At 39.2% G+C, this 25050-nt stretch overlaps 1 protein-coding gene across 1 annotated transcript; it reads left to right on the top strand.

The window, feature by feature from the left end:
* The first annotated feature begins 8369 nt into the window (after nucleotides 1–8369).
* Nucleotides 8370–24102, top strand: usp31 (ubiquitin specific peptidase 31). The gene is made up of 16 exons (XM_026347852.1): nucleotides 8370–9559; nucleotides 9848–9982; nucleotides 10184–10278; nucleotides 10371–10463; nucleotides 10632–10767; nucleotides 11114–11261; nucleotides 11355–11535; nucleotides 11670–11781; nucleotides 11971–12065; nucleotides 13173–13250; nucleotides 14262–14391; nucleotides 14824–14943; nucleotides 15321–15546; nucleotides 15645–15803; nucleotides 15997–16149; nucleotides 16789–24102. Exons 1-16 carry the CDS (start codon nucleotides 9035–9037, stop codon nucleotides 18279–18281), a joined length of 3879 nt encoding a protein of 1292 aa, XP_026203637.1. The 5' UTR covers nucleotides 8370–9034; the 3' UTR covers nucleotides 18282–24102.
* The last annotated feature ends 948 nt before the right edge of the window (nucleotides 24103–25050 follow it).

The raw sequence follows: 25050 nt of genomic DNA, 5'->3' as shown, positions 1-25050 counted from the left end.
TGTGTGGCTGCCATCATTCAGGGCTCCGGGCCAAATGCAGTAAGAGCCGCACGCAGTCGGCTTTCCAGCTCGGACTAAGCCAAAAATTCAATGTACAAGTTGCATTTTTGGCCAAGCCAAAGGACAATATGCTATCCATCCAAGAGACTGAATCTGTTATCCACTTGGACTTTCTCCACTTTACTGTAATATACTTAAGTGTCAATACTTGTTCTCTCAAAGATATAATCAAAGTGTCATTTCTGCTGCACCCAGTCAGAAATTGTTGAAATCGCCTCTATTTCTACTTCACCCAGCGATTCCCTTTATCTACTAAAATGATAGACAGAGTCACAAGGTGCTAATCCTACTTTTTTTTTTTATCATATGTACAATAAGCTCTAGCTGACATAATGATTTGCAGCATTGCATTATGGTTGACTGCAGCTTGCACGAGGAGTTATTTTGTGTGTGACTGATCTGAATATCAAATATTCAAATATGCAGAGACTCAGGTTGATTTGAGTATGACTGAAGCTTGTTGTTGATACTTTCTGCTGTCTATCAACATCATAGATGCACTTGAAGCATGTCATACACATGAAGGATAGCTAAGTTTAAACATCTATATTTATCCACAGCACAGGAATAACAATCACCAAGATAAACTGATATATACATAGAATATATGACAGTTTTCCCCCTCTGCCAGTTGAATTAGAGGTTAGGTCTGGAGTCCTGATCTATCTCTGAATTCAGATTTCTGAAATAAAGTAATAAAAAATAATCATTGCAGATTTGTTATCAATATAAACTCTGTTTAACAACCCCAAAAAGCATTTAACAAGGCAATGTATTACATTATTTTGGGTTACATTTTTTATTCCAGTGCTCTAGTCAAATAGTTTTCGATGATTTCCAATTCCATAAACTGGTAACTGCAATTATCTTACAATGGGCTTTCATGCAGCTGCTTTCTAAATACATAAAGTATTTAGAAAGCCCTGAGCAAAACGGTGCAGTATGTGCAGAAACAGACTCCTAGAGAGGGACAGAGGGGACAGAGACACACGATTTAGCTCTCGTGTGAATGTTTCTACATACATCCAGCTCACGTTATAGCTAAAAATATGCCAAGAAACAAAAGTGCATTTATGATCTGAAGCCAGACATTGTTCACAATTACACGGTCCACTGGCTGACGCCTGTTTAACAGTGTTACACTCTCTTCGTGACATCCTGAAAAGACCAAGAAGCTGAAATACCTGAGGCATGTTTGCTCACTGTGGTAAATAGGAAACATGTTTTCCAACTTCAAGCTTTGGTGTCACAGACAGAAAAACCCTGACCATCACATACTATCTACTGCATACTGGCTGGTAAGCTTGGACTGTTGACAGCCAGCAGGTACCAGAGAGCATCTGTCTCCCAGGTGAACTCATTTCAATTACAGGAGTGGATCTCTCCCAATTGGATTTCACATTTCTCAGCCCTCAGCCCATAGTGACAAAACGGGTTGACGTGCCGCTGTCGGTGGGGTGCCGGCTGCCAAGGAAACACTGTCAAAGCCAAGTAAATGCCTTTCTCACTACATTGGTGCCGAAGTCGTGCCAGGGAAACACTTGCTCACCAGTGTCTCTCTCCTGTGAGAGCCAATGAGCCCAGCAGCCAAAGGCGCCTAGCTGAAAGGGATGGAGTGTCTCTATGGTAACAGCAGAGGAAAAGGAGCTGGTAAATACAGGTAAATGGAATTTGACAAAGGCTGAAAAAAGACCCTTGATGATATAATGTGTTATAATGTGCAATGTGTTAAAGCAGCAAAACACGAACAGCATTATATAGGCAGTTCACGCAGGAAACAGTCTCATCACTTCGACACGACTGAGTTGAGACACAATTCTATAGGACAAGAGTAATCCAGGTGCATAGGAAACACCTTCTGAGTCAGTCATTAGAAGCTTCAAACAGCCGTCTAAAGATTAGTGCCTTTGTGGTTTTCAATAATGCTCCTTTCTAAGTCATTAGTCTTGTTGTTGAGCACTGCTCCAAGTGTGTGTTTGAGCGTAAAAGCTTCATCTTTTAGACTCTTGTTAAGTGTTTCAAAAGGGGGGAGACAGACAGAGAGAGAGAGAGAGAGAGTGAGAGAGAGAGAGAGGGAGAGACAGACAGAGAGAGAGAGAGAGAGTGAGAGAGGGAGAGACAGACAGAGAGAGAGAGAGAGAGTGAGAGAGAGAGACAGACAGAGAGAGAGAGAGAGAGATGGTTTTGCAACATTTGTCTTACAATCAAAGTAATTAGGACCATGCATTTAATTCATTACATTCCTCCCGAGGAATGAAAATGAAAAACGAAAGGGAAACATTAAGCGTCTACTCTTATGATGACACCGACAGTTTGTGTTTGTGTAATTCAATCAAACAACACACGCACATTTTGACCTCAGTGTTGCGCAGAACGTAATTTAATCACACGAGCCTGAGGGGATATGCGCCCAGATCATAACTGTAAGTAGATTAGTCTGCAGTGTAGCTTAAAAAGTATGACTGTCATAACCTTTAAGACACAATCAAGAGCCTCATTATTGGCCATCAGTGTTGTTATGCGACTGGCCCTCGGGGACAGTTCTATGTCAACTCGTTAACAAGCTTTCCAGTGGATTCGATATAGAAAAATGTGGACGTCACTGTCATTTACTGTAGGCACCTGTAGATAAGACAATCTATAATCCATCAAAAGAAACACAGTGCACCCGGTATGCTCAGCCCAAAGGCTCCCAGAGTACGTGTTGTCAAGGCACATGACAGGCACTTTGGCTTGGAAATTGATTACCAGAGAAAATCCCACGAATTGATGGTTGCGAGCCTTTGTAAAGGGTGTCAGCCCCGCAGCCAAGCAGCAGAAATCACTGACAGTGACACACAAAAAATAAAACTAAAACAATGGCACAAATCCTTGCTCATTACACCCCAGATAATATATCCTTTGTCGCTGAAAATGCTCGCTCCAGCAGTAACACTGCTGTCAAGAACAGCAGCCCACTGGCTCCTTATGCAGAAGCAATAAAGCCAGCTTCATAGTTTACACCAAAACAAACAAACAAACATAACAAAAAAAAAAAAAAAAAAAAGCATCAATCTGTGTTTACATGACACTGGGCTGCAACACAAGTGCTGCTATGAAGTCATACAACTGTTCACACATGCTGGAATAAATGGCGTACTTCCAAACAGAACAAGTGAATGCTATCTTAGTGCAGCATTACCATAACCTTTTTATGATGCCTCTTTGAAAGTGAAGCAAGATTTATGACTAATGGCCACTCATCTACTGTATGATAATAAGAAGGGATGATTAATTCATCGCTAATGAACTCATTATTATCAGTCTAAAGTGGACCTGCACAGGAGAAAGCCACACAGAGCCACGCAATTTAAGCTATGAATAAAACAGGCAAAGATGGTTTAAGCAGATGTGAGACACTGACAATTAGATTTTAGTTACATGCGTGCCAACCAGAGCTTCTTTTCTATTAGACTGCACTTTCATTCAGGTCATGAATAAAAAACAAAAATTACCCTTCTAATGCGTTGCACATCAATATTAAATGCACAGGTAAATTACAGACACAAACTACTGCCGCTGTCACTGAGAGATCATTCTAGTTGCTATGTGTGTTGTGTGCTCCGTGTGTGTGTGTGTGTGTGTCAATATCTCCAAAGCACAGGATTGATTGATACACAGTGAGCAGCTCAGCAAGCATTATGTCTCAACTTCCAAGTGCGTTAAAATCACATCAAGCTGGTGAAGTCGAAACCTGCCTTTATTCTCAGGATAAATGTAACTTCTTGCAGAGAAGCTGTAGAGCAGGATTTCTCCTGCGGCTACTAATGTTTCATGCTCAGGAGTGAAATAGCACATCCTCAACACCAACTTCATGCTCTGTCTCTATCTGATGTGATGCTGCTCTGTGTGTGTGTGTGTGTGTGTGTGTTTTGGTTTTTGATGGATGTGGGGCGTTTCTAGCGTTAGAAATGTGCTTGATAAGTGCAAAGCATGGACGAATAAGAGTGCAACAGTTAAGAAAACCACGCACACGCCAGAATTTAGTGAAATGGCATTTCCAGGATGTGTGTCAGACTTGTGTGCCTGGATGTCGTGTCACTCAGTGACAGTCGCACACAGTAACAGACAACTTCTGCTGCTGATCAGGTTTCAACACCATGTTTAACATGTCTATGATGGGAGACTTTTGGCAATGGTGAAGGCAGCATTTCCATACAGCATTTCTGATTCATATAATGGTTGTAAAATTCATCATATAGCAAGCATACATCCATTCTGGGAATTCACAGAACTTTATGCACATCAAAAAGGCAAAATTTCATTATTTCTAACTGTTCTGGATTTAGATCAACAGGTGCCAATTAACAAACCTCCTTAACAATGACAGTATGAGTCAGTACAGCTGATGCAGACTTTTCATTATTAATTGTTCTCATGGTAAAAGGTCATTTTTAGTCTGTTAAATGATTTTTTAAATAATCCATCATAGCCTTACCTGTGTCTCTTGACAGTTTTCCAGTGTGGATTGTTTTTTTTTTTTTTTCCTGCTGCGTGCGTCAGAGTTCCTGTGAATCAAAGCTCTGATCACTGCAGATGTTTCCTCCTGCAAACGTGGCGCAGTCAACTTATGTGCAAACAGCGTTTAGATATTTGTCTTGTGATATACGACAGACAAAAGCTCGTTTTAGTCCTTCCAAGCGCTTTCCGGAGCTCACGCTTCACCGCTGCTTACCCAAATATGGCCATAGGAAGTGCGGAGACACTTCACTGTCCTCGACTGCTGTCGGAAATATCGATGCTACGACAGGCTAAAAGAGAATCGCAGTCCTGACGTGAAAAGGCTGGTTAAAGGTTAAAGCCAAATGGAGACAAATTTTATTCAGATTGCTAAAGTGAAGCAAGTTTTTAAAAGTATATCTTGGACAACACAGCTCATATAGAAGAAAAAGGTTACACTTAAAAAAAAAACATTATGGTCTAATTGCTTAAGGAGTGACTTCAAATGTAGTAGTAATAAAAGATATACAGCATCAATGTTCAAAGAACAACTTTGAATCATTTATTAGTCATTAGACCAAATATCAATAACGATTTAGTTTTTTCTTTCCTTGGAACTGGGCTATAATCCAAATGAAATTCAAAGCAGGGTTTTACGGTATGCACATGAAGGCATCATTTGACTGTTGCTGAGGGATGTCGCCGAGAAAAAATCCTTCCAGGTTTTGACAGTGCAGGTTAGATACAGGTAAGACTGAGCTGTCATCTACTTTTACACAGTTCTGCAATAAATATTTATTATGACAGCAACAACAAAAGAAACATCTATGATTTCATAATGTGGCAGGCCTGCTTTAGATTTGTACCTGTGTATATAACAAACATCAAATCAATCATCAATAAATATTTTCTGATGCACAAGGGTTGTTTTATGTCACTAGTCACTGTAATACCTTTCACTACCTGAAACTCTATATGGACAGTTTGTTCCCACCATGATCTACTATGTTACTGCAGAACCAAGCATGAAATCATAAGTGGAGATGCAGTTGCAATTTTCCATCTGAACTATTATTGACTTATTAATAATGTATTTAGCATAGCATTCATATCTGACTAATGTAAATCAAATTAACTTTTCTTATGTTAGCTTACTTATGCTAATCGGCTCCTACCCTTGACACTTGTGTTGACAATATGCTGTTCTGTGTCAGTGCTTCGCTGATTGACACTCTTGCAGCAATGTTTGCAACACATGCAAATAAGGTTGAGGGGCTGATGCGCCGACCCTCGTGCTGGAGGACACGTTAGGCATGCTCTCCCTCATCTGTTTGCACATGAAACTGAAGAGAATGTGCAAAAATGCTATAAGGAGGCACAGAGACATTAATTATACGCTTGCAGGGAAGAGGTGTCTGTCTTTAAATATAGAAATTATTTCACACATGGTCATTAAAACAGACGCTCCAGTCATCTCATAGCGTAGGACTGACAATCCACAACTGGAGCCCTTCATCAGCATCAACAAAGTCAAAGCCAGTCAGCATCCTGTGATTAGGGTGTTTCCTTATCAATGTCTACCTACAATAATCTACATATATTAAAGCCCGTTCTCAAATGAGAAACCTATTTATAATTCATATAGAATCAAATGGGATCTGTTTGTGGCACAGTCTACTAATGCAAATCTCTGGTGCCAACACTTGATTGCTGATGGATTCATCCCCATTTGGGATTTGGGTGCCTCTTCGCATGCACGTGAAGGTCAAAGCAGTAGTACGACACTTCAGCTGCAGGTGGAGTGAACACATAGCAGCTTAAGTAGATACCAGGTGTAGTTTATTCAAAATTCTCATTTTCAGCTTAACATCAATGCTATTAATACTAATTTAAATAATCATACTGCTTGTTAAGAGCCTGACTTTGTTTGATTTTTTACTTTCTTTCTCACCAATGCAAGTTAAGAGAAAGAATTTTGACCGAAATATTGATTGTGAGTGCTTCCTGAACTGTGACGAAAGAGAGAGAGAGAGTGACATCAGAAGTCTTAGCTTTAACTAATGAGGAAGAAACATTATAAAATCTCTCCAAATGAAGCACAAGGCTTTTCCTGCATTGAGTGATAAGACACATGTGACCCTTTGCCTTGTTTCCATGGACACATTATTAGAGAACCTCCCCAGCTGGCTCCAACTCCTTGAAGAGTCAACAGCAAATAACAAGTGAAGGACTTTGGTTATGACCAAGACATAAACTGAACTAACTATATAGGACAGGACAACAATGCCTAAAAGTAACCAGTAAACACACCAATCAGAGCCTTTTCTGACTCATTTGTAGTGATGTACAGGGTTTCATGAGCCGGAGTGTCAGAGCATCAGCACACAGTGACGTCTGACTGAGTTATATTTCTATATGATACAGTCATCAGTGCTAAAACGTGTCAGTGTTTGTAGCAAACAGCTCACTCTGTCAGTGAGAGAAAGCAGCTCTCAATGGATGACTTCACTAAACAGCTGTCACTCAAAAATCTAAACTTATTATCTCGAAGTAGTTTTTTTTTCCTGTGTAGTTACTGACATGACAGAAGAAACAATAAGACCTTCTTTTCCCCTAAACACACTCAGAGTCATAGAACTGACAACATCTTTTATGGGTAACTTTACAACATGCACTTTGTCACAGTTAAATTAGTTTTATATGACATTTTATTTAGTAGATTTTGGTGTACTTATATTAAGTACAACATGCAATTTCCCCATTGTGGGACTAATAAAGGTTTTCTTATCTTATCTTAGTTCCTCTTCCCCTTATCGATCCAGCCAAGTGGAAACTTATAAACAGTGTTTCTGCCCTCAAACTTTCCAAGTTCAGTTTATTTAATCACACATTCCCAGCCAATAAGGCAGAGATATTCATCACCATGGGATTTTATTAAAGTACATACAAACATGTGCAGCATGTACAGCGTGACGATACTAAACCCACACAAAAGGAAACACTTTACTTACATTACTGTATTAGAAACATAGGCCATCTGTCTCTTCATCTTTCCCGAGCTGCTTGTGCCTCCCTCAGGCAGATGAGTGAACTGACAAAGAACAGCAACAACAGTCCTATCTAAAAGTTTACTCTTGCTCTTAAATCATTCTTGTTTGTTTTTTAACTTGGCATATTCAAAAAGCAGACGCAGAATATCTGACAGCTACTGTAAACACTGAAACAGACTATGGACGCCAAGCCTGCCAGTGAAAACATGCCTTTAAAGGTTGTTTATTGAACAGGTGCAGGCACATTTGTAGATCTTGTTGCAACACATTTGATCAGTGTCTGAAACGAAGATTTTAATAAGAAAGATGCTAAAGATGAGTTAAACTACTGTGTGTGTGCTGGGTTCCGAATGTGAGCATAAGAAATGAGAGCGTAAGAAGTAACAGACTGATAAAAAGACAACAAACAGGATTGAATGATTTTGGTCAGCATATCAAACAGCAGGATTGATCAACAGTAACTCTTTTGTTATCTGTGATTCAAAACTTAAAATCTATATCTCAGCTGAAAACAAGTAGAGACATCTGAGTCTACATCTGCATAGTGAGAGGTGAAAAGTAAAACTATACTGTTGCATTTCTATTTATATCCATATATGAGGGATAATCGATCTGATTGGACAGACACTCCAATTCGTGCTTTGAGATATTGTCAAACAGAGAATAACAGGTTATGTGTATGTACTTGTGTACAGGTCTGTTCTCACTCTGTCCTCTAGGTGGAGCTAACGCATGTGTAGAGTGGCTGATGAGCTGCCAACGCAAACACCTGAAGAAGAAGCAGCAGCAGCAGAACGATCCTGATAGCTTAGCACGAATCTGTCTTCAAATATGCGAAAAATGTGAGGTTAACCAACATTTCGGTATATTTTCTTTTTCAGCTGCCACTACCTGCACATCATGGGGGACTATCACCCTCCGTCGGACTCGGACGTCTTAGTCGAGGAGGACTGTCCTGTTGCTGGGACTCTTGTTATTGTAGCTAGCTGGAGCGTTAGCTAAACGAGCTAACGTTGACACCGCTGCCTTCGCTCTCGGTTCAAACTGATGTTGATTCATTGCTGCGGGGCAGTGGTTAAACCGCAAAAACAAGGTAACTCTGGACCACGTTTCGGGCATAAACAACAATGTTCATGCTTCTTAACCCACCAGCTATCTGGCTTCATGCGGTGTTGTTTGCGTTGTAGTGCACGATAAAGCTGACGTTATTTGACAAGTGAGCCTAAACATTTACCGCTGCATGTTTTAGGAGCCTCGGTCGAGATGTGGTTACACGCTAAGGCTAGCTAACACACCTAACGCTGCCAGCAGCGTGAGGCATAACATGAATCAGCTGGAGTTATGCCTATCTACATGCTTTGAGATGGAGCAGCAGATAGTAGCCAGTGAAATGATTGTTGTGCACTTCACATCAGTCTGACTTGTACGCATGTGAAAGGGGAATCATGTCTTGCAAAGCCGCAACCAAGGACAAGAAGTCGAGCTTCAGCAAAAAGCTGTTCCGGCGAGGCTCAGTGCGCTCCGTGGGCAGTTTTATGAGCAAAGTCCTGAGGACACTGACCGCGTTATCCCACTTTGGATCTGAAGTTCAAACCGAGGATGACAAAGATGATGGAGGATTTTCCACATATAAATCTGGCAGTAAAGATGTGCCCATGGACGATGGGGAGCTGGGTGTTTTCCTGTCTGGAGAGAGAGTTCCCGGAGTGTCAGGTCTGAAAAACCATGGGAATACCTGCTTCATGAATGCAATCCTGCAGTGCCTCAGCAACACCGAACTGTTTGCTGAGTACCTGGTTTTGGAGCACTACAAAGACGAGGAGCTGGAGGAGGACAAACCAAAGACAAATGGCGTACATCTGCAGAAGAAGGGACCCTTGGCCAAAGGAGAAGTCACAGAGCAACTGTCAGGACTTGTGCGAGCTTTATGGACATTTGAGTATACCCCCCAGCACAGCAGGGATTTTAAGGTAAGATTGAATGCTGTCACGGATGAACGTGGTTAATAAGGATGACTGTTGTTGTGTATTTACGCTGGCAAAAGCCAGTCAAATAAATTATCAGAGGAAGATATGATAGACTGTAGATTTATAAACCATATTTTATACAAAGTCAGTAGTAAAAATTACTGCTGTTCCCACTGCTACACTGTCTATAGAAAAATGCCAGTGCTTGTATTTTGTGCGCATCTACACTATTTGTGGTAAGAAGTGTCTGTTCGTAAAGGTGTTAATATGCTGTTATGCTATTTGTTGCAGAATGTCGTGTCAAAAAATGCCACACAATTTAGAGGGAACTCTCAACACGATGCTCAAGAGTTTTTGCTGTGGCTGCTGGACAGAGTGCACGAGGACCTGAACACAGTCAACCCCAACAGCAGGCCTGCTATAAAGGTGAAGTCATTATATCTTAAAATGATCTGCTTTCACAGTGCTTGCTTTGTCTTGTTCCCTGTTGGTTTGTAGAACTAGTTATTAGAAATACCTTATATGAATGGGTATATCTTTTAGAATAGCTTATGATCTCGGATAGACCGGTATTGTTTATGATTTATTTAAAAGTCTGAGTATTAAAATGTGTCTGTATATGATCAGCCACCCATTGAAGAAGATGACCAAAGCCTAGAGGGACCATCCCCTCCTCTTTCCGCTGGGTCGTTTGTACAAGAACTCTTTCAGGCTCAATATAGGTAAACTTTACGTCAGCTATAACTTGTTTGTTCTGGCAATATTGCTGTATTGTATATCTTCTGTATAAAGATATGTCTATTTTTGCCAACAGGTCTTCTCTTACCTGCCCACATTGCCAAAAGCAAAGCAATACCTTTGATCCCTTCCTGTGCATCTCCTTACCGATCCCGCTACCACACACCCGGTGAGTTGATCTCCTGTCCTGTGCTACAGCACAGGGAGTGATCAGTTAATAGGGCTCAGTTGATAAGTTCATGACTAGTTATTACTGGTTCAGTAATCAGTAGCTATTATTTATTTTTTTCTTTTATGATGTCATTTTTATTATTTGTGTTAAACCTCCTTTTTCTAGGCCTCTGTATGTGACAGTGGTTTACCAAGGGAAGTACTCTCACTGTATGAGGATTGGAGTTGCTGTTCCTCTCAAAAGCACTGTCTATCGTCTGAGAGATGCCGTGTCACGTGAGACCAAAATCCCAATGGACCAGGTGCTATTCCTGTCACTTATCAGCTTGGGGTCTGACACAGTGAGACTATATTACAGTCGCAAAGTGTAAGCCCAGTGTTCCTTAGGCAGGTTCTACCTCTGAGCAGTAGTTTCTAATAAAGCCAGGCTTTTTATAGAATGAGCTCAGTTCACAGTTGGAGAACAACCTTTGGGCGGCTAGAAGTGAGTGCTAACACTGATGTAAGATGGCAGGATGAAATGCTATGAGAGTAAATGCAAATGACAGCTAAGGTGGGATAATGAGATATATTAAGATGACTTTTGCTTTCTGAAGAACAATGTACACAAGCACACATTTTTAATTTAACATTTTTTTTCTGTTTCAGTTTGTTTTGACTGAAATGTACTATGACGGGTTCCATCGTTCATTTTGTGATGATGATGATGATCTTGACATCATTCAAGAAAGCGATTCCATCTTTGCCTTTGAGACACCAGAGACCTTCAAACTGGAAAATATACGCACAAAAAGGGGTATAACTCTTTACATGTTGCAAATATTTGGCTTTTCAGACTTAAATTTAAAGCTTTAATAAAGCTATATATTTCTTTTTCAAATTTTTACAGGAAGTCTTCTGGCAAATCTAAACTATAACAATTTGAAGTATGGGAATGAAATCAGCAGGACTCCATCTTTCATGCAGGGAGCCATGACCCCTGTGACTGCATCACCCAATAAAAACCTGGGACCTGAAAAGATTATCCTTTTGGTGTGTAACAGAGCTTGTAGCGGTCACCAAGGAAAGAGGTACAGAATTATGTGCAGTTACGGTGCCTAAAACACTAAGACTCAGTTTGTTTGTGGTTTTCTTGATAATGTATCAGTGGACTATTGATGTAGTTATAGAGGGTGGGTTCACTTTGCACATTACTTTGTCTTAGGTTTGGCCTGCCTTTTGTACTGTACATGGAGCGCACTGTGACCTGGGATACTCTGCAAAAAGAGATCCTGGAGAAAATGCGTCATCTGTTGAGGCCTGGGGTCTACATTCAGGTAGGGAAAATAACAAGTAGTTTGCGTTATATAAAATATACAGTGGAAAAAAAATGATTTGATGTTGCATGGTCGGACAGACAGATGGATATGAAAATTGTTATTATAATTATAAGTCTCCAACGAGAAACCTGTGAAATTAATCCGTTCTTTATGTTGCATACTTGTATCATCTCCCTCTCTCTGTAGGTGGGACCTTTCAGTCTTCGTGTGGTTGGCGTTGTTGGTATCACCTACCTCCTTCCCCAAGATGAGCGACCACTGTGTCACCCAACTGTGGAAAGGTCAGTTTTACTATGTTATGTCTCATTAATTGGATTTGCATTGGGAGATATGACTTAAGATTTATGTTAATGTTCATTTTGAATGTCATATGTCTGTAGTTGTATCTCTAATACTGCATTTCACTACCATATAAATACCTGCAAAATACTACTTGAATTTGAATTTGCAATTCATGTTGAATCAAATCTTTGGAAGAGATTTTACTTTGTTTCCATGTACTGGTTTGCATCCTCCTGCCTGCAAAGCAGGTTCAGTCAGAGTCAGCCAAGCGTTTCATCTAGTGGGAAAAAGCCAAGCAAACACAACTGTATGAAATCAGATAGTTTATACTATACTAGCACAGTAATTTTAGAAGACTACTGCATCAACAAAAACATGTTTTGAATTACTTATGCTTAGCTGTTTAAGTCATACTGTTTTCTCATGATGTTCTCAGCATTAATATTACTGAAAGTTGATACTGAGATATGTTAAAATCAAAGCAAAGACTGTACACCTGCACGAAAATTTGAGACAAGCGTGATCTTGGGTAATAGGGTGAGGTCAAAATTACATCCATCTATTCCTTTATTCTTCTCTTTCACACATGCTCTGGGCTCAGAGACCTGGGCGGATAACATGTCACAACAAGATTTTGACTGTTTGTTAAAATGCCAGTTTAACATGTTTAGCCTATCACCTGTTTAACTTGCCAATAATAAAACACAAAGACAACATTACTCGTGCATGAATGAAGCAAAACTCAGATTAGGTTTTTTTTTTTGTCATTAGCTTGATTGATTGATCTGTGCATTCGTGACAGTTACACTATGTTTGAATATGTTATTGTCTCTTATGAATCACTCTTATGAGTCCTGTAGCCTCAACAAAGGCTATTAGAGCAGATATTTGTTTTGACCTAAGTCTTTTTGTAAAGATTAGTTATTATTTCTTTTTGTTTATATTGGATCAACCCATCTGCTAAAGAAATGTTCACAGGGAAAAAAACACATTTATTTCTATCCTACAGTAACATAAGTGAGGGGATTTGAAATCCCATTTATAGTACAGATGAAACCAACCTCAACGACTTAATTTGTTTCCCATTATAACTGTTTCAACTACAGGGCTTACAAGTCCTGTGGACAAGGAGGGCCACCACATGTGAAGATTGTGGTGGAGTGGAACAAAGAGACAAAGGACTAGTGAGTGATTATTATTTGACAGTTTTGTTGTCAGTCTGTTTTATCCACATTATGTTTGCTCTGCCCAACCTGAATGTAAGCCAGGTTTTGTTGAATCTCAGAAAGCTTGACTTTTTGTTGCAGAACCAGTTTGATTAGTTTGGGAGACATGCATCCACCAAATCACGTTTGGTTAAACCATTGTATTTATGTGTAATCATAGGTTAAACCACTTTCCTTGTATACATGAAAATTCTTGTCTGTTTTACTGTAGTTTTATTAAAGGCCAATGTCTAACAGCTAGACAAACAAGCATGGATCTGTATGAAATTATGTTAAAAGCACAATTTAAATGACAAAATCCTGTTTAATATTGACCAACATTACAAAGAATTTGACAGAGCCCTGTAGTTGTTTGTGGTATGACAGAGACCAGATATATAGATACTTGGAAACCAACAAAGAAACAACGGTATTAGTGAAATCAGCTAATTCCTGCTGACTGCTTACTGGCTTGGCAATGAGTCACTGCACCTTCACTTCTTAATTTTATAGTCTAAAGCCTGGCAACAGCTCTGTAAAGCTGACAGAGACATCGAATACTTTCTGCGGGATTTCTTGTCAAGTTCACCTAATACTTGATTAGGGCTGTAATTACTATGCTGGTTACAGACAGTTTTGCAGGTTAAATGTAACTTTTCATCAGAACTGTTGTTTGTGACAAACTTGACTTCACTGACAACAGTCTAAAATTGTTTGGCAAACACATGAAGCAAATCTTTCTAAGGCATTTACTGGATGCTCATTAATGTTTGTGAAACTTGTGAAACAGCCCTTTTCGCCCCCGGGCAAGATTCAGTATACAAGTATGATCAAGTATAACATGCAAGACAATACTGTTTATTAAAGGATTAAAAAGTTGAATACTGGAGTATGTTAAAGAGTTACAATATGTTCCTTTGCCTTTAGAAGGTTTGATTGATTGATAGGTGGATTCTAGGATACTCACCATTGTGCTTCATGTTTTCACAGTCTGTTTGGACACACTGAGGAGGAGTACATTCCAGATGCTGAGAGTGTGTATCTGCACAGGGAACAACATCATCAGCCACAAGCCTGCACCCTCGCTCAGTGCTTTCAGCTCTACACTAAAGAGGAGCAGGTAACATTATGACTGCTTATATAGCAGATATGCTCAGACAGAAATACACACATGCAGTATTTGATTACGGAAGTGGCAGTAATTTGACGTTAAAGAGTAAATTGAAAATTTGCATCGATGCATGTCAGTGGTTAGTATAGCCAAGTACAGCCCCACTTGTTTATTATTCTTTTGCTGCAGTTTCAAAAGTTTCACTGGCTGTGGTTTTAGTATGTATTTGAGTCCTGATGTTATTTTTGGAACAAATTAGGTATGTGGGGCCAGGCACAGACCCATGTATATGTTGTGGTTTAAGTTGCCTGTGAATGTTTTGGAGGAGAATGGAGGGAACGAGAGGAAAAAAAAAAGACTTCATCCTGTGTGAGGACTATTTTATAAGCAGCGTGGTTGGAGCTTGTCCTTGATGGCTTCTGCCTGGGTTGTGTCTTTCAGCTGGCCCCAGACGATGCCTGGCGCTGTCCTCACTGCAAGCAGCTGCAGCAGGGCCGCATCAAGCTCAGCCTGTGGACCCTGCCAGATGTGCTCATACTGCATCTCAAGAGATTCAGACAGGTATGTTAGCTTCTTCTAATTATCAAGATCAAGAACAGTACTTAATATTGCACCATCTCACCGTTTGTAGTTGACCTGATGTTGGAAATGGTTTTTTTAAGTGATTTTATTTACATAACTGTAAACTGCATTCCACCGCTGATTATTGTAAACCTCTTTTTGGCGTTTGTGCTTGTATTTGTGTTGGTGTGTGTCTCTCTTTTGCAACAGAGAGCAGTTTTATCAAGGTGAAGCAATTTCCCTCTAGGATTAATAAAGTTTTTACAATCTTAAATTATGTGTCATCTATGCAAAATCGCTGTGTGCTGCAGCTGGTAGGTAAACTAGAGTTGTAACTTAACCTCTATTGTGTTTCTGTATTTTGCCCTTGCTTCCAGGAGGGGGATCGCAGAGTGAAGATGCAGAACATGGTGAGGTTCCCGCTGATGGGCATGGACATGGCACCTCATGTGGTTAAGAGAAGTCAGAGCAGCTGGAGTTTACCTTCTCATTGGTCACCATGGAGACGACCATACGGCCTGGGAAGAAACCCCGATGACTATCTGTATGACCTGTATGCTGTGTGCAACCATCATGGGAATATGCATGGTGGCCACTACACAGGTAATACTGCAAACTATTGTAAAGGTTATGCATGATAATGAGAAGAAACTAACGTCTTCATCGTCATTGTAAACCACTCGTTTGCTTTCTGCTTACAGCTTACTGCAAGAACTCTATCGATGGTCAGTGGTATTGCTTTGATGACAGTGAGGTTTCAGCCATATCTGATGACGCTGTGTGTCAGCAGACAGCCTACATATTGTTCTACCAGAGGAGGACCGCAATCCCCTCCTGGTCAGCCAACAGCTCTGTTGCTGGTCGGTATTGATTTTAGCTTCTTAACCCTCAAATTTTATTTTCTAAATTTAAGTTCAGGTATTTTTGAGAATTAAAAATGTATTAGCATGTATGTGACTGTCTGATGTATTAAAAATAATAGTTAGACTGAAGACATATAATTGACATAGCACATAATGTTTATTATATGCAAGTTATTTGTTTCTCACACAGGTTCCACCAGTTCATCCTTGTGTGATCACTGGATAAACAGGTTGCCTGGTAGCAGACCTGCTAGCTTGGCCTCTGGAGCCTCATCCAGACGCACCTCTCTGGCTTCACTGGCTGAGTCAGTAGAGTTTCCAGTAGAACGTAGTGAGGATGATGGTAAGATAATGCTTATATTTATATGGCATACCTACCTACTACCTGGAGTTCACTAGAAAAATAGGAGCCTTGTGTTGGATAATTAACACACTGAATATTATGTTACAGCCGGCAACACAGTGACGTCAGCTTAGAGTTTGTTAGGTCTAATACTCTCTCTACAAAGGTTACTCATGTCAGTTTTGAAACTCCACTGTAAGTGTTTAAGGGGATCAAGTCAGAATCAGTATTGCAAGAATGAGACATGACATCTGATAGGGGATGAGCAAGACAACATTTTTGACAGACATTTTTACTGTGACAGAGCTCAAATATAAAGTGAATCCAAACTTGTGACATGACAGGAGTTGATCTGGGCTGATGTTTGTGGTTAATATAAATGTGGGCCTCCGAAGGCGCTACAGAATAGATGGTTAGCATCATTCCAAAATTCTTGGCAAGGCATACTGATATTTAACTATGGCTTTCACATGACTTTTGTAAATATTTTTCAGCTTATGTCAAATCAATCAAAGAACTTCATCACATCAACACTATGCGACTAAAATCCTTACAAATACATTAAAAGCCGAGATGTTTTAAACATAAAGGTTAAACTTTAACATTTGTTTTAACTGTAACTATTTTTCATGGTTTCAGGAGGATTCTCTGTTCGCCCTTTTGTAAGGAGTATTCAGCGTCAGAGTTTGTCCTCCAGGTCATCCATTGCTAGTCCTTTAGCCTTCAGCGACAGTGGAATAAAGCCTTCTTGGTCTCTCTCTGCCAAGCTGCACATGAGGTCCAGCTCACCCTCACGTTTCTCCCTTGACTCTCGATGTTCTCCTCCTCTAGAGAGGATAGGAGAGGCCTGTGATGACAAGGTTTCCACATCTTGTTTTGGCAGCTACAGTAGACACGAACGTTATTTTGGTAGCAGGACTCCTCTGTCTATGATGGAGAGCACCTTCAGTGACCAGGATAACAACAAAAGGTTTGTAGACCTGATGTATTGCAGAGCTCCTACTCCAACGGAAAAGAAGAGCACCAAAACTGAGCCAACTGAAAACAACAACCAGATAACAGCTATAGACCAAAACATACTACCTACCCAAGCCACTCCCTCCAAAGAACAGAAACGTAAGAGCAGTATTGGGGGATTTGCCTCAAAGGCAGAAAGCACAGGCTCCTCAAAGAATTCCAGCAAAGTGGAGCAAGAGAAAAGTTCCAAAAAACGATTGTGCTCAGCCCACAAAACCTCCGCTCCTGAGACGTCTTCCAGCACACCTGTGAAAGGCAAAAAGGTCAGCAATACTAAAGAGAAGAGTGTAAATTCCAAGAAAAGCACCTCAACACCCAGTGGGACTCCTTCAAAAACGAAGGTGGCAAATCAGCTTCTAGAGGGAACGCCACAACATAAGCCATGTGTCCACCCCACACCTCAGTCCTCAGCTTCTCCCTCACCAACTGCAAAGAAGAATTCCAGTGTCACAGAGAAAGGCTCTACGAGTAGTCGGAAACGGCTGGTAGAAAGGAGTTTCAGCAGGGATTCTATGCACACTAGCCCTCTGGTTGACAATCTCCGCAGCAATTCAGTAGCTCGTTCTTCACTCTCTAAGAGTGGGGAAAGCAACCGGCTCGAAAGGAGATCTGTGAGGAGCTCCAGCAGCAGCTCTTCTGTCACTAGCCTGCGCTCACCCAGTGTGTCCACCAAAGATCTGCAGCGCAGCAGCAAATCTGAGGAAAAAGGGTTGTCGTTCTTCAAGAGTGCCCTCCGACAAAGGGAAAGCCGCCGGTCGGCTGATTTAGGAAAAAGCACCTTGCTTGCCAAAAAGGCCTCAGAGAGGACATGCAAGCAGAACGGACAAGCCAAGGAGATTGGAGGTGACAACGGAAAGACAGGAGACCCTGTGTCTTCACAGACATCCGCACAGAATCATGGAGGTGAGACAAAGTCAGAGACAAAAGAGTCTTCCAAGCCCCCCAGCTCTCTCAGTCGCAGTCTATTAAATGTAGGCAAGTCAAAGTCTTCCACTTCTGAAGTAAGTTTTAAGTCTCCCGCAAACGGGAAGAAGCCTCTTGAAAGGATGGCATCTTCCCGAAAGATGTCATCAAGCATGCAATCTCCTGCACGTACAACGCAGAGGCCTCAATGATAAGATATCCACAATAGTTCAATCCATTAAACGTACATTGTGCAGCTGTTTTCTTTGTGCCTACGTTTCCACGAACACTACATGTACAGTATTTGTAAAGAGGCATTTTTGATGTAACTGGTTTATTAACTGGCAGAAGATTAATACAGTGGCTTTGAGGTTTGAGGAATATATGCTACTTTAGCATAGTGTATCGTTGCCTGCTATACCTTTGACCATTAGATATGATTTTGAAATAAGTGGAAAAATGGTGGAGTCAGGCTTAACACATCAAATGGTTTCTGACATGGAGACTAAGTGAGCATGCCATATGCATTTAGATCTGCAACACAGCCTGTTTGGTTTGATTTTACGAGAGTCCTGTATGACAGAATTCTGTATTGGAGTTTTGAAATCCAATTGTTTTTGCTTGAGACAAAAGGTTTGCATTTGCTTTGCAGCGTTTAATTTAGTGTCTTAGCCAAATTTGAACTAAATCTAGTTTTGGCTAAACATAAAAAAGAAACAAAAAACACCTTTTGCCTGACTTGCTGATGCTTAAACCTCATTGCCATTGTTCAATCAGCACATCAAACTCGAAAACAGTGAAGCCAGAAATGTATCCAAAATAATGTGTCTAAACGTTAATACTAGTTTCTATTGAATGTTTTAAGCTGATCAGATTGATCAGTGAGTAGTGAAACCTTTCTCCATTATACCCTTTGCATTGGTAATTAGAGGTAGTATGAGTCTGTTTTGTCATAAGCTATGGAGGAACAAACACAAGTAGACTAAATGCAGTCATACATCATTTTACATTATATGTCTGAGTATCTGCGATTCATGTGGAGCTGAACTCAAAGCAAATACAAGTCTGTATTATGAACATTAGGGGTTAACAGTTATAAAATAAATCACTGATAGCAGGCTCTGGAACAAAACAGAATACGATTTGAGAGAAGAAAGAATTAGGATTGGTACACAAATTGAGGCAAATTTTCCAATATTTCTAAACTTTATTTTTGTTTAATACTAGTAATTTTTTGATAGAAATGTATTTTATTAAAAACTTATGACGTTAACTACTTTAGTCTTAAAAGAGATGGTTTGTTTTGGGATGAAAACACACCAGTCTTTAAATTTCATTCTTGCAAAAAAAAACAAACAGAAGTATATATAAAGATGCATCTGTAATGATATTGCCAGAAAGTTTATGGTATATAGCCCATTTTTTTCTTTTCCATGTGCAAGATGGAACTGATCTTAAGCGCCTTTTAATACTGTACATGGAAAGAAGTAATTGCCTTTGGCAACAAAGTGGTCTACTACTATATGTATGCATCACTGAGTAGGAATGTTCTATCGCTCGCACTTTGTAAAGATTAAGTAGTTTTCATTTACCGAGAACAGTGATGTGTATGCTGAGTTGAGAGTTTATTAACTAAAACAAATCTGATACAACAATCCTGCAATAAATCCTGAAGATGATAATTAAAATGCTTTAGAGAGATGTTGATTCCACAGAATGGTCATTTTGGAGGCTGTAGTTTGTGCTGCTGTTGAACCATATTGCGTTGTACAGTTTACTAGTACTGTAGTACTGTTTCTTTGATTTAGCCTGGCCTTTACTTCGATATAAATGGTGTGGACAAGAAAATAGAAAGACAAGACAGTTCAACAGCATCTCAAACTAAATTCCCCAAACACCTCTATTAAACGGTTTCAACAAAAACATCATCACCTTTATGAAGAGAGGATTTATTACAGTGCTGTTGCTGCTTTGGGTGTAATAAACTGCCAACTCATGTGTGCGCACACACATACACACACACACACATACACATATTAAATATGTTGTTTGACATGGTATCTAGACATATCATATAGTAGTGTCAGGCCTTAGACTTGATATGGTAAAAGGGTACATTCATCTCAAAGTTTCAGGGGTCATTTCACCCCTTTACTCCACCTGGTGCTGCAACAGACCACTGCTCCTTTGGCACTGATGTTTCTTAAATGAGCATATTTTGAAATGCTGACGGTCAGAACTGTGACCACACACTTCAGTGAACTAGAAATCTGTGGGCAGTGTTTATCATAACCTGCAGTACCTCATTGGAGAGGACAAGAACTACAATAATATTTCTTTTTCTTCATCAGTCTAGAGGAGAATATTTTCAATGAGCCATTTAATGAATTCATATAACTACATCCATATTATTTCTGAGCAGTTGTCTAACTATGGATATAAAGGCAGAACTATTAGACATTGCATGGCATAGTAGTGTTGCATTAGAGGCTGCATAATGCTTGCTGGCCTCATTTTGAACTATAAGCTTTATCACTGTAGAATTACTCCACCTGTAATTTCAATATTCATAACATTATATACCAGCATAGTGTATGTTTTTTTTTTTATGTTTTTTTACGGAATGAGTGTTGTTATGCATTAAAATCCAAGCATTCGTAAGTAGTTCTACTTTTAAGCATGAACATAGTCTTTAAATTATAGATCTACAGTATTTCTCTCAGCAGTCTCTCTGTAGCATCTACCACGTTTACATTAGTTCTCAGATGGTTTCAGAGGAACGACCAGTCCGTTTAAAGATTCAAGTATGTTATTTTTGGTCTGAACAGAATCAGAGTGTGGGCAGTCATGTCTTGAGTTTTTATTTTTTTATTATTACACCTCACAATATAAAAGTCACTGTACGTACCATGGTCATGCACCTTTTCTGGTGACTCTCTAACCACATGCCAGGATTTGTTACCCAAAGGTTCACAACAGGCATCTGTACTTAACCCGAAGTAATGTTTTATTTAAATTTAACATTTATGTTGTCATATGTTGAGAACACTGATTAGGCCTTAGAAACAACAGAAATGTGTAACCACAACATCAAACTTGATATTTGAATTACCAGTAAACGTACCAGTTTACCTGTGAAGTGATGAACGTGACTGACACTAAAATCCTCAGGACGCTTTTCTCACTGTGTTCTTCAGTGACTTAACATTAGTATTAGGGGTATACACGGCGTTGTGGAAAACGTTTCTGCTGCAGACTTGTGATCTTTCTGTCTGTGTACTCATCACTGTACTGGCAACTAACCTTTGGAGTTTTGAATCTTTGACTGTCTCACCATTAGAAAAATATTGTTTGTGTTCGATCTGTCACAGATCACAGAAATAACATACTTTATGTTTAAATATGGTGGTATTCCTGTAGCTGCTCTTTTCTACTTAACATAGTTATCTATCAGGAACCTATGCATGGCACTTTTGATCAAACCAGGGGAAATTTGTGTAACATTCAGCTTTCACCATCTCGTTTGCCTGTCGTAAAAGTCTGTAAATACAGTGTAGTGGCTAGTAAGTATTTAAGAGCTGCACCATGCCATTACACTCATGCTAGCAGTTTGTTAGATTATTCATCCAGTCATGTAGCCAAATCCCAGTAAATTAGGATTTGATGCCCCCTCACTTTTGACATTTTATTTAGTTTTTTTGGGCACTATAAACAAATCTTAGTAGGTAATGTGAGACATACTGTATATTACTTATAATATATTAGTGATGAGTCATAGTTTAAGATCATATTGTACCCACCCAAACTACCGGAGTCGCTGCAGCCTCCACATTCTTCATTCATCTATGACATTCATGCTCATAGTCATCACATTGCCTGTTTTGTTTCCACAAATTATATGATTAGATGAGACATGATGGTTCAACAGAGTTTGCAGTGTTCTCAGTGGGCCTCTATTATCAGCCTTATAAATAACAAGCTACAGTTTGTAATGTATTACAGTGTTGCTGTTAAAGAGGTCAGTGCATAATTTGTGTGTATCTCTTCGCTCATGTATCGTCTCAGTGTCCTAACAATATCAACACTATGTTTGAGTCATAAAAACTGTTATTATGCCTTGACCAACATACTAGTGGTAGAACACTAATCCTATAGTAACCTCATTGTTTGATGCTCATAAATTAAGACTAATGAATCGGAGGTTTTGAATGACTTGGCGTTTTAGAGCACAGAAGGCCACTGAAGACCAGACAAGTACTGTTAAGTTAAATATCCAGTTAATCCACATACATAACCCGTTGAAACACGATGTCAAACTAATTTCTTAATTTCTTCACTGCAGCTGTCTTTTCCTTTGTTTGTTTGTTGTCAGTGTACAGAATTAAGAATGATTGAGGAATGCAGTATTGCATGACAACGCTAATGCATGTCTTTCATAAACTATGCAAGAGTCTGCAGTCCATGGCTTGATTTGCACACCATTCCACTATTTTTAAATTGTAAATCACTAAATATTTGATCTGTACAGTTAAAAGGATTAAACTTTAAACATCGTACCTATATGAAATATGAACTTTCAACAATGTACCATGTACGGTTCATAGATATTCTTTTCTCGTTTTTTTTTTTTTTTTTTTTTCCCTGCTGATCTGTGCTCTCTGGGTGCTCCTCTTTTCAAGGTTTAACATTACTTTTGTACACCAGCTGTTGTACACCAGCAAAGACAACATTATGAATGGGAAAACCCCTATGTAGTTACTACCCGGCCTCATATACGTATTGTGAAAAAGCCTTCCATTAATTCCCTTCAGTAGTAACAGTTTGTGAACCCCTGTTAAGTGCATCAGCTACATTGAAGATGTGGTGAGTCTAATATAAAGGCAACTCAAACATATAGCTAAATGCAATAAGTAAAAGTAGTAAATGTATAGTTTTATATTACAATGTGTAATGAACAATGACATTCAAATGTAAATGTTCAGGTAATACTTTTGTATTATTTATGCCGCATACATTTTTTTAATTTTAATCATTATTATTTCTTTAATTCAGATCAGGCCGTCTATCAGCAAACAAACAGCAACATGCTTTAAAGCAGGGTCACTCTGCTTTTCTGTGGTACTGAGCATAGAAAACATTCATCACTGTTGTTACAATGGCTTCTCTGCAGAACTTAATTAAGATTAGAGAATCCTGCATGGGCGTATTGTTGTGACACGGCTGTTTTGTTGTTGTGTTTTTCAAGGTGAAACCATTAATTAGTGATATTATCTGCAACATTTTTGTGTAAGTATTTTCCCACTGAAGCAAAGTTGCAATAACCACTGTAACTGTAGAACGAGACATGTATATTTGAGCCACAGACTGAAGATTCTTCAGATGTTGTACTACAGCTGCACGGACAGACATGTTGTTCTTAATTGAAATAATTAATTATTGTGGGTTTAATGTAAGATGATTTAATTTTACAGCAGGTAGATGAGGTGTTTGGGGACACTGTCCAGATGTAAACACTACAAACAGAAGCCTTAAGCAAATCAAATTGTAATGGATAGTTGGTATCTTTGGACGATACAGACACTAAGGTTCTGTGTAATGAATGTTGTTTCATTTAATTTTTTAAGCTTAAAGAAAACACTATTTTGTTGATTGCCGAGCACGTCGCTCATTTGACCTGTTTTTTTTTTTTTATTCTTAAAGCATTTTGTAAAATACAATGTTTCATTTTCAATTATTAATACTGTTTTACTGTACGTCTTATTGTACCAGGTTCACAAGGTTATTATTGACATCCACATTGTCTAAACTCGCCTTTTTTTAATGTAATTTTATAATGTAGACTCTAACAGTTGGACAAACTGCTTGGCAGTCAGTAGTTCAATACTGTGTCAGAGTCTTGTATGTTAATTTATTTCTTTTTTTATTTTTAAAATCATATATGCACTTTTTTTTATTTCTCCAAAAGGACAATTGTGTATATACTTCGTTGGTTTACCCATGCAAGTACAAAACTAAAAATCAGATTAAAACTATTGAAACAGTGTCAGTGTGGAGCTCTCCTTATTCCTACACTAGAGGGAGCTTTTCTCTAACTATTTGGTTTATGGACTCACAACCACAGCTTTAAAAAAATACCACATTAAAGTTGGAAAGTTTAATGCATTACTGTTTCACAACCTCAGATTGATTAATTTCAGAAAAGCCTGTGATCTCACATGGAGCCAGTAATAAGTGCAAACCACTCGATAGTGAGCTCAGTTTTCAGATCTGCAAGACTGTGTCTGCCTCCACAAAAGCATTAGTATTCTCACAGCTGTCGCAAGATGTACTGTAGCAGCATGAGCCACGTTTTGAAGGCAGTTTTATTTTAATGTTCAAAGCTTTCTTTTTTATCCAGTCCAGATCCACTTGGGGTTGGGAAGCCAAGTGCATGAGCGCACAAATCTACTGCTCATTGTCTCACTGTTGCAGAGATTGTGCATTATCGTAAACCTCAAGGCTGTGTAATACATGAGCATCTCTACATTTTCGGCAGGACTATTATTTTAGTATTGTTGTTTGTTTTTTTTTTGTTTTTTTTTTTGGCTGCAGAAAATAGATGCTCAGAGATGTGCAGATGTTAGCATTCTGTTTTTACTTGAGGGGTGTGAGCTTGTTAAATTATACACATTGATTTCCAGTGTGTAATGAATTAGAAGTATTACGTAGTATGGAATGGAAATACTCCAATACATGTACACATGTTAAAGTATTTTGGTCCCTTTTAGCTTATGTTTGATTGGCATCAGCACGTGGACTTGGTCGGTCACCTCTTTCAATCACAAATCTCTCAAATTTTTCCTGGTATCATGTTCACATCTTCACCGTTGTTTTTAAATAGAGGTGAACCAGCATCTGACTACTCTCTCACGATAATATCAGCCCCCCGTGGTACAGTGGAGTTACTTTGGCAATTCGCCTGTGGTTTTATCTTCTTTGTCT

Source organism: Anabas testudineus, chromosome 8 (assembly GCF_900324465.2).
Source record: "Anabas testudineus chromosome 8, fAnaTes1.2, whole genome shotgun sequence".
NCBI lineage: Eukaryota > Metazoa > Chordata > Actinopteri > Anabantiformes > Anabantidae > Anabas > Anabas testudineus.
Note: the sequence above shows the minus strand (reverse complement) of the source record. Positions and strands in the feature narration are given on the sequence as shown.

Excerpts from the sequence above, each read along its gene's own strand:
- usp31 (XM_026347852.1), top strand. The coding sequence starts at position 9,035 with ATGTCTTGCAAAGCCGCAACCAAGGACAAGAAGTCGAGCTTCAGCAAA. Across the intron at positions 11,262-11,354 it reads AAATATACGCACAAAAAGGG|GAAGTCTTCTGGCAAATCTA; the intron begins GTATAACTCTTT and ends AAATTTTTACAG. Across the intron at positions 13,251-14,261 it reads AACAAAGAGACAAAGGACTA|TCTGTTTGGACACACTGAGG; the intron begins GTGAGTGATTAT and ends ATGTTTTCACAG.